This window comes from Mastacembelus armatus, chromosome 13 (assembly GCF_900324485.2).
Source record: "Mastacembelus armatus chromosome 13, fMasArm1.2, whole genome shotgun sequence".
Lineage (NCBI taxonomy): Eukaryota > Metazoa > Chordata > Actinopteri > Synbranchiformes > Mastacembelidae > Mastacembelus > Mastacembelus armatus.
Window position 1 is genome coordinate 14,639,560 of NC_046645.1, and position 18,878 is coordinate 14,658,437.

The 18,878-nt window shown below is 38.5% G+C and overlaps 1 protein-coding gene across 1 annotated transcript; it reads left to right on the top strand.

The window, feature by feature from the left end:
• The first annotated feature begins 394 nt into the window (after window positions 1-394).
• pou2af1 (POU class 2 homeobox associating factor 1) lies at window positions 395-17,505 on the top strand. The gene is made up of 5 exons (XM_026331030.1): window positions 395-789; window positions 9,409-9,536; window positions 13,678-13,717; window positions 13,828-14,114; window positions 15,726-17,505. Exons 1-5 carry the CDS (start codon window positions 774-776, stop codon window positions 16,176-16,178), a joined length of 924 nt encoding a protein of 307 aa, XP_026186815.1. The 5' UTR covers window positions 395-773; the 3' UTR covers window positions 16,179-17,505.
• Window positions 17,506-18,878: the final 1,373 nt, after the last annotated feature.

Here is an 18,878-nt window from a genome sequence, read left to right on the forward strand (position 1 = left end):
TAAACTAACTTTGTGAAAAGACTGGAAGGAATGGCAGGCCTGGCTCTCTTAAAGGGGGAAAGTATGCCAAACAACACCTGTCTTTACCTGTGTTGCTCAACCAGTCATTAAGTCAGTAAGGTAATACTGCATGCAAGCTTGTTCCATTTCTTCTTTTTCCTTGTCAAAATTGGGCACCTATATTACCCATAATACAACTCAGTTGCCAATAGTTTGGTCAGAGATTTGGATTTACAGTGATAGTAATGGCTAATGCGGCCTTAAGCTGCTACAGTGCCAACAACGAAGAGGAGCAGGCTATAGATGTCTGCTTAACAGACTTCTTTTTATCTCTACACCCCAAGATTTTTGTCATTTTTAAACTTGTAGTCTTCAGACCCAACCAATGCAGACTCAGCTGGAGGATCAGACTTCATGAAGCTCTCCATTTTGAGGAAGGAAGACCTAGAAAGGAAATCTGTCACACACAAGCTTTAAGGAGAATTTCAATTGTTTGTCTTTATTTCCAGTCATATTTAGTGCTTTCATTTTTGTAACACCGAGGTCTTTGGTCTCTCTCTCTGTTTAAAATGTTATATCACTTTAATTATGATTCAAGTAAACATCATCATCAACAGTGAAACTAGATGCATGAGTGAGATTTGTGGTTAAAGAAGCTGGGACATCCCAGGGGGGTTTGTTAGCCACCTTCAGGCTCTTATAAAGCCCGTCACTCAACCCGCCACTTTGATTTTCTTCAGTTTAACTATTACGATATTCACAAGAAAAGCAATATGCACTGGGAGAAATGTAAGTACATCACATCATTACTGTTTTTTTTACATCTTATACATAAACTGTAAAATCCTAAGAAATACTTGCTCATTTCATGCTCATTGGTGTTTTATATAAAGCATTTATTGATATGCAGCCTGTGATTGTGTTTGTTTAAATCGACTTACATTCTTTTAATGAAGAGGGTAGACGAGTGGCAGAAAGTTTCAAAAAGGTTAAAAGTTGTTGAAAGTATGCTGTATCGGTTTTTGCTTTAAGTAAGTGGACACAGTCTCACAGGTAGAATATACAGTTCCGAGCAATGCACTGCAGTCCACTAAGCCCTGCAATATATACAACTGCTTTTATTTGATTAGATTTTTTATTGTGTGCATAATTATTTTTAAACAACTTTCTGGATGAGCACTATAGATCAAGTTGTTCTTGAGACAAAGAAATTCAATTTATCCGAACTTGCTTGAATTTCTGCTGTTGTGTTTTTGGCACATTTGTAATGAATTCATTTAGGACATTAAAAACTAAATTCACATAATTAGATCAATGGTTTACTTATCAGAAAAATGAAGCCCAAACCACATCATCAGCATACTACATGATTCTCCCGCCGTTACATACCCCATAATTATTCTTTGGAAACACTAACTGAAGTGAGTTCAGGGGATTTTTTGGAACAGCTAACAGAAGGAAACAACGGCATGTGATAAACACTGTGAACTGTGTCTGGATCGGCACTGAAGATGCTGTGCCATGTTGGAGTCTTTTGGAAAGAGGAAGGCGGTCATTTAGGCATTGGCTACGTGGTGCTACTGGGCTGTAATCTTGATATGCAAAATGGAAGCTGGCCTCCACCACAGTAAAATTACACACAGCTGTGAAGCTTCCTCTTTTCTGTTGTACCAATGCATGTGCCATGGTGTTTGCTTGTCTGTCTCTGTGTGATCATGTGTGATTAGATGAAAGACAACAAAGTTCTCTGCTCAGTTGCATTTCAATTTAAAGATCTATACTGTAGCATTTATTTTCACTTATATTAACATTTGTGCCACTTGTTTCCTTGTGTTTTTTTATAATAATCAGCTTCCTACATATAATTAGATGGCTTATGATATTTTTCTAATCCAAATACTCCCTGCAGTAGCAGTCAGTCTTGGTAAAACACTTTTATTTGTATGGGGTGTGGTGGTCTACAGTTATTTTACACATGCAGTAAAAAAAACAAACAAACAAAAAAAAAACATCTTGATCTTGATCTCATCTTGATTAACTTTCTAACTGTAAGCTCCATCCAGAAGTGCAACCAGGCTAATCAAAATATAGAGTTGCATGTTACTTCGTTTTATTGATTCCTTATAAAGTGCATACATGTTACTGAACTCAAGAGAGTTCACTACTATTGCTGTTATAAATCACTAGTCACAATAAGCACCACACCTCTATTTGCAGCACATTCCTCTCACTCCTTCAGTCCTTGCTTAGAGTCTTCACATGTAAGTTTTTATGTTGCTTGTGTGACAACCGTGCTTTTCTCCTGCGATCCTGCTCTTGGTGCTCCTCAGTGGGCCAGCATAAGGTCTGAACCATGATGTAGCAACTTTTCTATAAGTATACTGCCCAATTCCAAGTAAAACAAAACCTTTAATAAGAGAATCAGAAATAGCATAACTAACGGATAGCGTTAGATAGGATCTATGTTGTTTGAGCCAGCAGCTTATTACAGCCAAAAAGTGCATGCTATAACTGGGCGACCTCTAGCAACTGCAGTAATTATGACATGAGCAAGGGAGGAAGTCGGGCGATGATGTAGAGCAACAAAGTCAGTTAGCAAAACACCCACAAGAACTATAAAGCCTGCAGATAGAAATCTGGAATCAACCTAAACAACAAAGGGTCGTAGTCAGGGCCACAGGTCTTCCCTGACTGCCACTGGGAACAACAGTGACAGGCTAAAGGTTAAAGATGAATGCTGGTACTGTGACCAGAAGGCAGAAATTAAATGAGGAGAGGTCCTGTCCTTAACTGTCATTGTGGTGATAAGGAGCAAAATGCTTCCAGACTGAAGTTGATGTATGTGCTCTTTTACGGACACCAACAGTCAAGCCCTGCCAAAGAGTCCTCCCACATACAGTCATAGTGTTGTATTGTTATAGCCATTTCTTCAGGAAAGGTTTATTAATGTTTAAACTAAACTAAACAACTAAAACTATTTTGGAGCATGTGGATATCCACAGAAAATATGCTGTAAATATGCTGGAGTTGAGGAGGGGCAGTACGGTTGCTTAGTGGTTAGCACTGTGGCCTCACAGCAAGAAGGTTCCTGGTTTGAAACCTGGCAGGGACCTTTCAATGTGGAGTTTGCATGTATGTCAGGTTGATTTCAAGTTGTCTGACTAGAGTGGGTTGCGTCAGGTGGTGCAGCTGGTGTACAAATTGCACCAAACAAATCATGCGGATCAATTGATCCACTGTGGCGACCCCTAATTGGGAGCAGCTGAAAGAAAAAAAAAAAGTTGAAATTGCAGAAGACAGTGTAGACAGTAACTACCCATAGCTGACTGGCTGTGTTGGCTTTCTTGAGCAGGAGGTAGTTTTCTTGTACTAAACCAAACCCAGCCAAGTTAACTCACACCAAGTCTCTGTGGAGATGGTGTGAAAGAGACTGAAACTGTAAAACGCAGAACACAACAGAACAACACTCGTAAATCAGATTGGGTTCATCTTATCTACCCATAGTAATTAATGAACAAGAGGTATCCTGAAAACCTTTGTCACCAGTGTGGGTGGTGAATTCCAACAAGCTCTGACTGGACGTGTGCACACGCTGCAGTATTTGAACTACAATGTGGCACTGTTCCTTCTCATAAAACTACCATACTGCCTGTGCAAACATGTCATTTCATTTGTACAGGATTACCTGTACAAAAGTGCAAGGGTACCACTCACTTAACGACTCTATATGCCACCACCACCCTCATCGTCTCTCCCCCAGCAGTCAGCAACTCAGACTTTGCATCAAACGGAGCCCTCATGATAAGTATTGAATCACACTTGAACCAACTGTCACAGGAGGTTGCCAAATCCACCAAAGCACAAATCTCCAGGATGGACACCCTGAGTTTTATGTCAGTGTCTTTTGGCAGAGACGTCTGACTAGTTATCATATGTAACACCTGCTTGTTAGCTGGGCATGTCAAACTTCTGAACGTTTCATGTGTGACATGGGAACAGTACTGTAATTTTCATTTCAACTTTCGGCTGACATCTACTAGGAACTGCCTATCTCACTGCAATTACTGTCTAAAACCAGTGATTACTTTTCAGGGCAGCCAGGGGAAATTTGCTAATACCTGAACTCCCATAGAAACAACAGAATTTGGTATTTCAGAGGATGGTTATTGATAAAACTGATAAGTAGCTATTAGCATTTCTTAGGCTGCAGTGAATGACTAAATAATCAACCGACCACATGATTATGAATAAATAATCCAAATAAAATCTAATATTCAATCAGAAACCATTTTAAATGTGTGTGTGTGTGCATGCGCCTCCGCCCTGTGTGCTTAAGATCAGTGTCAGATCAGTCTACCGGAGCGCCCCTCCTGACAGTTTTTTCACGTCAGCAGTACTGCACATAAGTGTTCTTTCAATCAGCACCAAATAAAGCATTTGCTGCTCGTCCAGATAACACAACCCCATGAAGTATGTTTCTCTGTTATCTCAGCCATAAAAACAGGATTTTGGACTTGGATGAGTGTTTTTTTTCTATGTAAAATTAACACACTGAATGATTTATGATTTTTAAAAACATGATTACATTTTTTAGTTGTGACCTTTTTATTTGGCTTAGTAATATTTGGTATTACACATGGTAAAAGTTTCATAAAGTCTCTGTCCCCCCTCCTTAATTCCATGACTCGGGTGGGTGGAGGTCTGAAGGTGTGATCTGATACACAGTCTATATAATGTTACCTTAACCTCACAGATAAGGTCATGTCAGCTTTTATGAAGTTTTTCTTAGGCTTTTTAACCCTTTATTTAGTGAGCCTGGTAATGGAACAGGCTGTATTTGTTATTGAAATGCAACTTTTCACCACCACTTTTCTATTGAAGTGTGGCACATTTGGTTCTCTAAAGATTACCAAATGGCTAAAATTGATTGTAATGCATTGTTGTGCTTCATGTACACTGCCCCACATTTAGTGGAGCTGCCATTCAGAATTTTCAGAATCATGGAGGTATTACTGACTGAATCTGTGTTGTGTCTTTGAGGGTGGAAATTTCAAAACAAATTGCTTAGGGCTTAAGGAGATAAAGTTTAGTGTAATTCGAACACTGTGTGAAGCAGCAACACTGGTGTCATGGTAATGGGACTCTGCATACGTAATACAATGCACATACAGTTGTATGCCTTTGGCAGCAGGTACAGAGTCTTATCCTTCTTATAAGTAGCTCAAATGATGTTTATTCAATTCAATTCAATTCAATTCAATTCAATTTTATTTGTATAGCGCCAAATCACAATACAAATCATCTCAAGGCACTTTACAAAAACTAAAACTAAAAACCCAACAATTCCCTTATGAGCAAGCACTTGGCGACAGTGGAGAGGAAAAAACTCCCTTTAACGGAAGAAAAAAACCTCCAGCAGAACCGGGCTCAGTTTGGGCGGCCATCTGCCTCGACCGGTTGGGGTGAGTGGATAGAGCAGAGAGAAAAGAACAGCAACAATAAACAACAAATAGACACTGCAAGTTGGTGGGGCCAGTAACTGCACATCAGCGATAAACAGCTCCAGGACCAGGGACACCTGCAGAAGGTACAGAGAGAGAGAGAGAGAGAGGGAGGGAGAGAGCACAAACTAGGGGAGAGAGAGAGCACAAGGTTAGTAACATTCAATGGTGGAATATACATGAGGTGGGAGAGAAGGGGGGGGGGGGGGGGGGGGTAGGGGAGCTCAGTGCACCGATGGTCCTCGGGCAGTCTAGGCCTATAGCAGCATAACTAACTAAGGGATGGTTCAGGGTTGCCTGAAGCCAGCCCTAACTATATGCTTTGTCAAAGAGGAAGGTTTTAAGTCTAGCCTTAAAAGTACAGAGAGTGTCTGCCTCCTGAACCCAGGCTGAGAGCTGGTTCCACAGGAGAGGAGCTTGATAGCTAAAGGCTCTGCCTCCCATTCTGCTTTTGAGAACTCTGGGAACCACAAGTAGGCCTGCACTCTGAGAGCGAAGTGGTCTATTGGGATAATATGGTACTATGAGGTCTTTAAGGTATGAAGGAGCTTGATTATGAAGGGATTTGTATGTGAGAAGAAGGATTTTAAATTCTATTCTATATTTTACAGGGAGCCAATGAAGAGAAGCCAATATAGGAGAAATATGATCTCTCTTGCTAGTTCCTGTCAGGACTCTGGCTGCGGCATTCTGGATTAATTGGAGGCTTTTTATTAAGATATTAGGACATCCAGATAGTAATGAGTTACAGTAATCTAGCCTTGAGGAAACAAACGCATGGACTAGTTTTTCTGCATCATTTTGAGACAGGATGTTCCTAATTTTGGAAATGTTGCGCAGGTGAAAGAATGCAGTTCTAGAAATTTGTTTTATTTGTGAGTTAAAGGACATGTCCTGGTCAAAAATAACTCCAAGGTTTTTTACAGTAGTGCTGGAGGCCAGGGCTATGCCATCTAGAGTAGCTATAATTTTAGAAAAGTTATTTCTGAGATTTTTAGGCCCAAATATAATGACTTCTGTTTTCTCCGAGTTTAAAAGTAAAAAGTTACTGGTCATCCAAGCCTTTATGTCAGTTAGACAGGCTTGAAGTCTGGTTAACTGGTTTGTGTTAACAGGTTTAATAGATAGATATAACTGAGTGTCATCCGCATAGCAGTGGTAATTAATAGAGTGCTTCCTAATGATATATCCTAAAGGAAGCATGTACAGGGTGAACAGAATCGGTCCTAGCACAGAACCTTGTGGAACTCCATAACTAACTTTTGTTCGTGTGGAAGGTTCATCATGGACATGAACAAACTGGAATCTGTCCGATAAATAGGATTGGAACCACTTTAACGCTGTTCCTCTGATACCAATCACATGCTCCAGTCTCTGTAATAAGATGTTGTGGTCAATGGTGTCGAATGCTGCACTAAGGTCTAGGAGGACAAGTATCGAAACAAGTCCATTATCTGAGGCTAAGAGAAGATCGTTGGTAACTTTCAACAGTGCTGTTTCTGTACTATGATGTGCAATAAATCCTGATTGGAAATCTTCAAATAGTTCATTCCTGTGTAAGTGGTCTGATAGCTGCTTAGCAACAGCTTTTTCTAGGATTTTAGAAATAAATGGCAGGTTGGATATTGGTCTATAATTAGCCAAGACACCTGGATCAAGACTAGGCTTTTTGAGTAAAGGTTTGATTACTGCAGTCTTAAAGGCCTGTGGTACGTAGCCTGATACTAGAGATAAATTTACCAAGTCCAATAAAGATGAGTTCATTAATGGCAGGGTGCCTTTAAGCAGTCTAGTCGGGATGGGGTCCAAGAGACACGTTGATGATTTCGATGAAGCAACTACTGATGTAAATTCAGAGAGATCTATAGGAGAGAAGCAGTCTAAACATAACTGAGGTCCTACAGATGATTCAAGAGCTACTGTAGTAAAAGATTCATTTATTGCAGGTATAGGAAGCATCTGCTGAATTTTATCTCTAATAGTTGTGATTTTATTTGTAAAGAAACTCATAAATTCATCACTGCTGAGAGCTAAGGGAACACTGGGCTCAACGGAGCTGTGACTTATGGTGAAAAGAAGATACTAGTATTTATTTCAAAACTGTGAAGTGGAATTCAACATATCAAAAACTAAACAATATACAAAGAATTAAGTTTGCAAGATATACTAATCTGTGCCAAAGAGCTGTATCACGGATGAAAAAACATCTATTTGGTCACCAGAAAGGCTGCAATATGCTGCAACTACAGGCCAGTGTCTGTTATGTAAGCAGGCTATTGGACACATTCCTGTTTTCAGCCATGCTGGTGGTATGGTTCTGTGAATCGCAATGTCAGTCAACATGTTGGCTGTTCTGTCTGTCAGTCCACCACTTTAGTCCAGACTGACATATCTAAAAATTATATCTAAATAAACTCTTATATAAATTGCCATGGAATGTTGTGCTGGCATTTATGTTCCCGAAGGATGAATTCTACTGTGGCGATCTTCCACCAATGGGTTGACATTTTTGTGTTGTTTTTTTTTTTTTGATTAATAGTTAATATATGATAATAATTGAAAGAAGTACCGAGGTCCTTTACTTAAGTATAAATACCAGTGTAACACATGTACAGGTGAAAGTCTGCATACAAAATTTCAAGTATGTAATGTGGCCAAGAGTCTGCTGTCTGTGCCTACACATAATGAGCTGACACCCAGATGACTGAACTATGCTTACATTTGAGTCATTAAAGCAGGGGACGGGAAGAAATGGGAGAGGGGGGACGCTCAGATGAAATTTTGTTCACTTTATCTGACTTCACCTAAACAATTAAACTGATCAAATAATGTCCTGAGGACTCAGGGATTCAATTGTTAAAGTGCATAGATAACCCTCTGTCTGCAGAAAGCCCACACTGCTGTAGTGCTGTGGAGGAATTACTGCCATTACCCTCTTGCCTTTGTAGCCTCAGGCTGTACTGACTGATTGCATCGTCTCCAGTTTCATGTGTACAGTAATGTTGTTTTGAATTCATTCAATAAAGACCATGCTGACAGATCAGGGTTGTAAACATTTTCTATGTACTAAGAGATGATTTAGCTACATAGAATATTCCACCATGTATATCAGTAAAATATACAAATAGAAATAAGGGCATAGGTACAGAAAATCCTTATGATGGTGTCATTACCAGGAAAAGTCATTTTATTTTTTTTCTTTAACAAATTTCACAACTCCACTCAACACTAACCACAGCTGGTGCCACCATAGACATGAACTCGCAATCAACTAAATATACTAAAATATTTTGTTAGTCGTCCCACATTCAAAAATGTTGTAATTGTTTTAATATTTATATTTCATTAATTTAAGAATTAATCCCATATATACTATATTACACATTAAGTATCTAATGTAAAACATAATACCACATACAGTGTTGTTATTACCCTTCATAATATAGTATTATGAGGCTCTGCAATAACAATCGTAGTATGGCATTGTAATGCAAGATTAGAAAAATAAAACGGTTACAAGTGTCTGCAATCATTCTAGTCACAATGCACAAAATTTGTACAGTCTAATGAGTGTTAATCATTTCCATGCAGTTAAGGTTAGAGGAGATAATTATGACTTTGCATTTCACAAAAGATTTCAAAATTAAGATTAAAAGATTTAACCAATAATAATAATAAATCACAATGTGTTTGTTTTTGGTGTAAATTGTGCAAATGTTATAATACCTGAAAACACATAAAACAAATACGCTAAGAAATAGTTTGTTTCATGGGTTTATTCCTCTCTCGTTTCAAGCTCTTTTCACTGCCTTTATTAATGAACTGTGTGAAGTCCAACATAGAGACTGTCTTAAGACAACTGAAGGTAAATTAATTAATAATCTCTCTTTGTGTTTGGTCTTTCAAGCACCCTCATCAGCACTGAACAGATCCAGACCATACCAAGGTGTCCGAGTCAGAGACCCAGTCAAAGAGCTGCTGAGGAGGAAGAGGAGCCTGGAGCCGCACACCACCAAGATAGCGCCTTCTACTGCTGTGAGGACACTGTGCCACCTGACATTATAACAGATTTACATGATGCTTTTTATCAGACACTTTGAATGGATAATAAGCATTTAGTCATTATTACAATTATCATTATTCAGAGATCATTTTTAACAGATCATTATTATATCAATCATTATTACATGTAAGATTTTAATTTAAAAAAAAAAAACATATATCGTCAACATCCTCAATTCTTAACAGACTTTTACACACAGTATGCTTTCTATACATAGAAATGCAAAGTTCCCTACATGTTTTGGAAAGGTTGGTCCTCCACCCTTACCAAAGAAAATCACTTTCCAAACAGTGAAACCACATTCTTCCCAGTACTATTATCAGTTCATCATTAATCATTAAACAAACAAGGAACATGTCATCCTCTATAGCAATATATAATGATTACTCATAACCATGCACTGCTGGATTAATCAAACATTGCAATTCTGTGTTATATCAGATTATTATTAGCTATTCCTTGAAGGAGTACTTGATTACTGAAAATAATCAGAATTGCTTTAAAACATTTTTGCCTTGAAAACAAGCCTACAGTCTTATCTTGCCAGGGCTCTGACAGTGACAGCTAGTGTTTAACTATCAAGTTCATTAGCATACTTACATAGACAACAGTTGTGGAAATGGATGCACTTTGCTTGCGGCTGTTTACAGCACATTTGTTGCAGTTTTCTTTGCAGTAGTTTTAAAGATGATGAAAAGTGAAAACAATCTGTCCTGGTTGTACCATGCCTCGCACTCCCTCTGTCGTCTGGGTTAGGTTCCATTCACAACGAGATACAGGATGTGTTGTGTAAATAATAGATGGGTTTATAGTGAAAAAAAATATAGTGCTGGTATTAGCAGTGTTACTGTAATTTATATTACAATAGGTGTCATTTTTACTCAATCCTATTATAGGATTATTGTAATCTTTATATTATCTGAATTACATGCTTAGTGTAACGAGATCATGTTACAATAATCAAAAGTTATTTATATAGTACATTTAACATGACATTAAGTCAACCAAAGTGCATAACATATGGCAAGAAGAACAGATAAGAACAAAACAGTATGAAGATAGTAAAAAAGACAAGACAATGAGACAAACAACAGTAGGACAGTATTATGATATACAACCATCTAAAAGCTCTGCTAAAAAGAAAAGTCTTTAATTTAGATTGAAATATAGATCTGTATGGGAGTGAAGTTCCAGAGGTAAATTAGTCCGCTTCTTCATGGGCCACTATAGCAAAGGCCCAATTACCCCAACGTTGGGCCCGGGATACTTCCAGAAAATACTGGGAGGTTGCCTGCAGTACCCCATATAAGGATTTAAAACCAACAAAATTTTAAAATCAGTTTGATCAAGTTCCAAGAAAAGTTGGGCTGCTGGAAAGCCCAAACAAAATGCACCCAGTTTAGTCATTGTTTTGACAAGGGGGTGTTTTCCAAGAAGGGCAACGGAAAGTAAATCAGAAGGTTGTCTGCAAAACAATGAAAAGAAAGATCATATTTCCGTATAATCCAACCAAAATTTAACAAGTAGAAAAAAGGATCGGACCAAGTGCTAAACCTTGCAGCAATGCACATGAATTTATTGCTCTTAAAACTCCAGAAATGATATACAATTGCAGTACCCTAGATATCATCAACATCAAATTACTGTTGAGCATACAGCCATATTACAACAGTATTATATTAACATTTTGACAGTTTGTTCTTTGATGTACTACTTTAATTGTATTCTGATGATTTATTTGTCTCTTCAGGCATTTGACTGGACTGTCAAAGATAAGTGAAGTCAGTGCTTTTTAGGCTGTCTGCAGCAGGGAGGTTACTGTAGGGAAATGCAAATGAACTGAACCTCAAAACCCATTTGGTGTTAAAAGTGAATTCTGCTAAGGAGAAACTGTAAAATGACACACCATTATTGTTTAATTTTGCAAATTGCAACATTATGGTTTCCTCTGAGCTGAAAGAACAGGGCCTGGATGGAAGCAGTGAGGAGCCAGGGCCTATCCCAGAGCAAAAGGGGGATTTTGTCCTTATATATTCCAGGTGTTTTTCCATGACAGTTAAAGCCATTCCCTGCATGGCTGCAGGGCTGGGCACACAGCCCTATGCAAAGTAACTTGGAGCCTTGCCAAAGAGCCCTCCCACTTTATACTTATTCCATCTAGCAGACCCGGAGAGGATAGATAGCAATTGCACATGCTCATAAACACATATATGCAAAAACATCCTTTGTAGAGACCTTGTGATAAGAGAAAATTATGGAACATCACTCAATTCGAAATTGTTTTTCTATGCTTTATTTCCAAATGCCTGCATGAAATTGATACTACTCTTTTTTCACTGAGATTACTTCTGAGGAACAGGGAAGCAGATTTTGATACTCCTGCTGGAAATTATCCAAAAAGTTTACTCCATTTTTTATGAAATTAATTTGTCTTGTGTATTTTTGATCTTTGAACGTCCTCTGAGTGTCTTTCCAGGGATAAAGGTTTTGAAATTAATCCAGTTGTTTCAACCACAGTGGTATCGCAATACTCACTGTCCACACACAGTTCACCTTATTTTAATAATAGTGTCACACTGGGGAAATTTGTCTTAGCTGCAGGGCTGGACTGGACAAAAAACTGGCCCAGGCATATTTTGTCCCGGACAGCCCACTGCAACTGGTCAACTGATATACTGCTGCTTCTTGTTTCACACACTGGAAACTGTATGGCTTACATGAACAATAAATTAACAACAACTTAATTAGTTGGATGGAGCCAAGTTAGATGTTTCCCCTCGTATTAGTCTGTTTGCTATGTTAAGCCAACCAACTACAGGCTTCAAGGCTTCATACACAATATGAGAGTGCAATGAATCCATCGCCATGTTTTCACTGGTTCAAGTTTGAACTATTGCTCTGAATAATCTACAACTGTGAAGCACTGCAGGCAGACATATCATGCAAGTGATAATTGTTCAACCAGAGAGATTTGGTTTTAGATCCGGGTGTTTGCAAATTTGTCTTTTTGAAATGCACTCACCCAGTTAATGCTTACCACAGTCGGCGGTAGGTTTGCTGATGCTTTAGCTTTACATGAGTGTTTTTCTTGTTGTTCTTGATTGAAGTATTGTTGCTCACTGTTTGTTCCTGTTGTTCATACTGATTACAAAGAATCTAAGTAATTGGTATAGTAGTCTTTGTCTTAATACTGGTTTGATTTAGTCAAGTCAGTGTTTCATTAGAGAGAATATCCACAATTTAGACAGCAACAGCAACACTTTTAATGAACATATAGATATGAGGAGCTATATTTAAGAGCTTTTGAAAATTCAGACTTTCTTCCACCTTAAGCCTTCAAATCTTTTTTAGAAGTGTAAACTTTACTTATCAGATCTTAGTATGTTCCGAGAATCGTTAATAGTCCTTCTAATCTACTTCCGTCTCTGGGTGCAGCCCTACTCCACCCTCACTCTTTGAACAACTTCTGCTGGTGTAAGACAAGTGTGTCCGTTGTGCCTTCAGGGAATATTATATCCACTTACGCAAGCTGATCGATTAGTAAGTTGCAGTTTAAAGCTTTCCACTAAATTGTGGCTTGTGGAAGATACTTATCCATTGTTTTTATCTTTGTGAACGTGTTCTACTATTTAATGTTGTAGCTCACACTTATGTAACTAATAACATCTATTTCTAACACAACACAGAACTGCAGTTAATAACTACACAATAAATCTATATGTGCAACTGACAGTAATAAGTAGTTGTATTGCAGAAGCTTTAATGTTAATGTGTTCAGCCTTGAGGTCTTCTATTTTATTTTATTTTGCAAGGAAACAGGTCAGTTCATTTGCATATTGTTTTTCATGCCAGGAATCTCAGAAAATTGACCTTTAGTTAGCGAACTCTGTCAGACCATGCTTATATGTGAATACACTAATAAAATCTTGCACACACACGCTTATTATTACAATCTTGGCTTCCTTATAATCTTGGCCCACCTGCAGCTTACACCTGTACTTGTCGAATCTAAGTATAAATACTATATATTTATATATCAACATTACAGTCTGGTATAGTTCTGCTGCAGCAACATGCTCAACTCACTTTGTTGTTGATATTCTTTTCTTTTAGGATGTGATTGCACATAACAACCAGTCATCATACACGCAAGGTACTTGTTCATACTTAACAGCTGCACAGTTACCAAACCGATTCCAGCAAGTAAAGCACAAATGTCATGTGTTTTCAAAGACTCACACTCCACTTCTTTTTGAAATTTAGCTCTCTTTGGCTCTGATGTTACCAGCAGCACCTCAACTGAATCTGCAGCTGGTGATGGAGGGCTGCAGTACACTGGATGGAAAGCCCCACCCCCTGCCACCAGTGCTGGCTTGCAGCCTGCCATGGCACCATGGTCTTCACCTGAGTACAACCAGCAGGAGCCCTCAGCCCAGACTCTGGCCTACCCAGCCACCCCCACCCTCACTGCAGACGTGTATATGCAGACTCTGTGCCCCAGCTACACCATGCTGACCTACACGCACACACCACTTCTAACTAATTTTGGGGTGAGTATGAAACTGTGTGTGAATAAAATAATGTTTTAGCAGACACAGAACATACATTAAAAATTACAAATACAAAAAAAAAAACAAACAAAACAAATCAACAATGATGAAAGAAAAATCAATCAATCAATCAGCTATGACCAGCTACTCTGCATTTTGGCAAAGGTAGAAATTTGTGCCAGCTTGCATGAAAATTCTACTTTGTAGATCACATCCTGTTCCTGACCTTAGAGTCATACTCTCTTCAAAATATCAATTCTATTTTTTCATTTTATCAAACATTGTCCAGTAACCCTAAAACCAAAATATTGGTGGATATTTGGAAATTACTCCTACAGCTTTGTGCCATTGTTAAACTACTGTTTCACCAAGCTGTGCCAAACTTTAACTAAACCTTTAATTACATTTGAACTATAGGTTCCGCAGAGATCAACCAACATAAATAGTTTGCCACACAAACTACAGACAGAGGCAGTCTAATTTGTCATTTTTGGTCAAAATAGTGTGTTTGTTACTGTACCAGTCTTAAGGAGAGGCAATGCTTTCTTTTCAGTAATTCTAATAGATTAACTACCTTTCCTAGCTTGTAGGTAGTTTTAGATACTTTTACAATCACAGTAACAAACTATTTTTTCCACTGGTTAGCACAGTTGCATAACACAAAACTACACTGCTACATTTTCTCTTGAGGTGAAAAGAAGCTTGCACTGAATCTCACAATGTGTTTCAGCAGCTCCCAATCTGGTGATTTAATGGAGAACTCAATCCATTTTAGATATCAAAGTCTATTCACAGTACTACCACAATGTAAAAGTGGGATTTGTCCCCAGTCTTGGTTGTAGCTAAAGAGTACAAGTTTAAAAAGGAAGAAACACCCATGTTGAAGAAGCAGAAGGATGTGGGCTTAGTGGAAATATGTAGTTCATTCCTCCACCCTTGGTTTGAGTTTTGCAGCTTGAGGCTACATTAACCACAAATCTGTCTTTAGTTGAGTTGCATTGTGAGTAATGGTGCTTAGTTTTGAAAAGAATACAACATTTCTGCATCAGTAGCATTAATTTGATCATTTAAGTGTAAGCAATAATAACAATTCAATATGTAATCAATGGCATACACTTGGAGTACTGATGGTTTAATGCTTTGGATTAGAGATAGCTGGGAACTACCCCAGTTCGATTCCAGGGGACACACTCAGGAGGTGCTCAGCTAGTGTGTGGCCCCAGTGAAGGTACTATAGGTGAAGTGGTTTTGATGCTTTTTCCAGTCAGTCATTATTGTAGTGGATTGATACCGACATGAAAACCACCACTGTTCTCACTGGTCTCAGCTTAAAAAGACACTTTTCAAATCTCCAGTGAGTGGGTCCTAAATAACAAGACAGACATCACTAAGAGGATTTTGATTGGTTGAATTCGTTGCTTAGTGTTCCTCACAACATCACTCTAGCTGTACTGCTCATTGTAGTTTCCTATATTTAATTTACTGCTGATGACAGAGTTGTGTGCATTGTGTAATCAGAAAAAATGTTCACCTAAACAGCATAAACTATTGAGGTTTCATGTTCATGTCCTAGCTAGTTTTAGTCTAGTAATATTTTATTTCCTTATTCAGACCATACCAATGGCCCCTGCACCAGGATCCCTCCCTCAGATGGAGCTCCCAGACTCAGGGTTGACCTATCTCCCCTGGGCCCAGCCTCTCACCACTATATCTACCATGCCCAACCCAGGGGTCCAGTTTGCTCCCACCTCTGCAGCCCTACCTGGGTCACCTCTGGTGCACATGCCCTTGTCCATGTCTTTGACCACCATGATCCCTCAGGTGGAGGCGCAGGGTGTAGACCTTCAGCCGCAGATTCTAGACCTCGCACAGCGTTCAGACCACCAACTACACCATGAACCACAAGGCCAATCTCTGAATGAAGATCCAGAGTCACAATCCCCAAAGTATCCAGAGTCGGAATCACCAAACTTACTGGATAAACTCCTGGAGGATCACAAGGAAGACGGTGAAGAGGAGGACAAAGACTCGTACAGCACCTCACTGTTCATACCCAACGTCTAAAAATATGAGCTCATTTTGTCTGTAGAAAGCAGCATTTTTACTCTTGTTATCTCAGAATCCATGCTCTATTAGATCTTTTGCAAAAATTTTTAATTGTTATTGTTTAATGAAAAAAGATAAATCCAGTTTATTATAACCTGGGTCTTGACATTGTTAACTGTGGATGCAGTAACACAGTAATACAGTAATACAGCAATCCTGGATTGAACAGGTAGATCAGGCAACTGTCCTGGACCCCCAGAACTTCTGACCCTGAAGCCCCCAGTTTTTCATTTATTACAAATTTGTCTAGTAATATTACCACTAAAGGACAATAGAAAAGGAACATTGAACACACCAGTGACACATTGTAGTTTTAATATGTTTATTTAAATTTTCTTACTATGCTTATATAAAGCATATTTTTAGACAAATATGTGTTTAATTGAAATTATTGCAGAAAAGTTGAGAAGAAAATAAAAAAAACAAGCTAAATGACCTAGGATTATTGGTTGGTTTCTGATATTATGGGAAAATAGGTTTGGGAAACATGCATATAACGTAAGAGGATATCATCTGGCCCACAGGTCATCTGAGACTGTAGTAACATTGCTTCTGTGATTTTGGCCAGGGTGTAAACAAGCCCAGGGGAAAAACAGTGGTTAGCTTGCAAATTTGTGCTGGTGGGAAGGAGAACTGTTGACTGTGATCAGAGAAGTCATTACATGATAGAAGGATAGAAAAATTTTAAGGCTGCTCAACCGTTAGGAGTCTGGTGTGAACAAATCACGACATCCCACTAGACTTCTAAGGGTTAACCAAACTAACATCTTCTGAAGAGAGGGCAGTCTGAGGTCTCATGGGAAGCTTCACTCCTATCTCTGGCATGGGTCACAGAGGTTGTTACAGGTGATTCCGTCTTTGTATAACTGGAACCAGACACATTTCCATTGTTGTTGCTCCCTGTTAGGTTTGTCCCTTGTCACTGATCCTGTTTGGGATTTTCAGGGGAAGGCAAGTGTCCAATTTGGGGACCTCAGAATTGCTTCTCTGGTTTTTGCATCTGATTCTGTTGGCTTCATCAGGCCATGACCCAGCAAATAAGCCTTAGTTGCATTGAACCAGAATTAACAGTTATTAGTTACATTTCTCCCTTTTCTTCTGCAAATATGGCAAAAATGCCTTCCTCTATTATTGTTTTTAAATATGTATATAAAGATACAGCAAAGAGAAAAACCACCTACTCTTTTATTTGCTGAATTAAATTTACTTTATTTTTTATGCTTAGAAACTATGGTGTGTATGTTAAATTGAATCAGACTGATTTTTAAAATGTTTCTAATTTTTATTTGTTTTGCTGATCTTGCATTAGGATAATAATATGCATAAAAGTGTTTCCTTTCTAACCTGTATTTGATTAATATTCTTTTTAGTGGCTGTTTACAACACAACTGCCACTGGAAAGCATGGGGAAAACAATGGTTTCTTAATTAATAGGACTCAGAAACAGAAGTGGTTGTCCATCTACACCTGAGGTATTTACTTTTTATAAAAACTGCCATGAAAGTTGTCAGTTAATACGAAGCTGAAAAAAGATTGCATATCCTGCACTGCTAGTTTTCTTTTATCCCAGAAAATAATTTGCATTGAATCAGAAGATGAGCTGGACAAATGCTTGTGGAGACATGTTGACTCAGGCAGAACAATAATTAGCTCAGGTACATAGTAGCAATATGTCTGCACCATTCCTGAAAATTGTATATTTAAATGTGAGGAGATTTTCATAGCTGACAGAAATATTATGTTTGAGTCCTAGAAGAATATATGAAAAAGATGCTCATGTGCAGAGACTAAAAATTGTATATGTTCAAAATGTGTACCAGGGTGTCACCCAAGGTCAGTGAAACCAAGTGAGTCATTTTAACTAACTTTAAACTTACCCTTCAGGGTTGGGGGCAGGGGTACACCCAGGACAGATCATCAGTCAATCACAGGGCTGACACATACAGAAAGACAATCACCTTCACACCCAGAGGCAATTTAGAGTCACTAATTAACCTAACCCCAAACTGTATGTCTTTGGACTGTGGGAGGAGCCAGAGTACCTGGAGAGAAGCCATGTAGACATGGGGAGAACATGCAAACTCCACATGGAAACAGGAATGAAACCTGGGGCCTTCTTGCTGTGAGTCAATGGTGTCAACCACTGCACTGCTACACCACCAACTGTAAACTTAAACTGCATTTTTCTGTCAAAATGCACCCATGCATGTAAAGTACCTACAGAAAAGCTTCTCCAGTGTTTAGTAATAAAGACACTGCACATTAATCATCTAGATAGACTATTTTTTGATAACATTTAACAAGTATTTCTCAAAGGAAACTGTTAGTGAAACACAACACATTACATTTCCCTCTAGCATATGATGTGTTAACACAGCAGTGCCATGCATGGTGGAGAGGGATATAGCAGGATAGTAGTATTGTAAATCGTAAGATATAGTACAGATGCTTTACCCAAGACAAATAAAAAACAATTTCGTAATTTTGTTTAGTATGAAGTGTTCTGTTGCAGGTTTTCTTGGCATCAAACATTCTGTCATTTTGAGCTGTCAGTATGCTCACTTACTTGGATCAACTTTAAACTTCAGGAAATGTTTTACAAACCTTTTTCTATGGGCAAATGGTAATTTAAGCTTTCTCATTCCCAAGGCTTTTAAT

Bases quoted from the DNA above. Each gene is read 5' to 3' on its own strand.
- pou2af1 (XM_026331030.1), top strand. The intron at 13,718-13,827 runs GTACTTGTTCAT...TTTGAAATTTAG, and splicing joins CCAGTCATCATACACGCAAG to CTCTCTTTGGCTCTGATGTT. The intron at 14,115-15,725 runs GTGAGTATGAAA...TTCCTTATTCAG, and splicing joins CACTTCTAACTAATTTTGGG to ACCATACCAATGGCCCCTGC.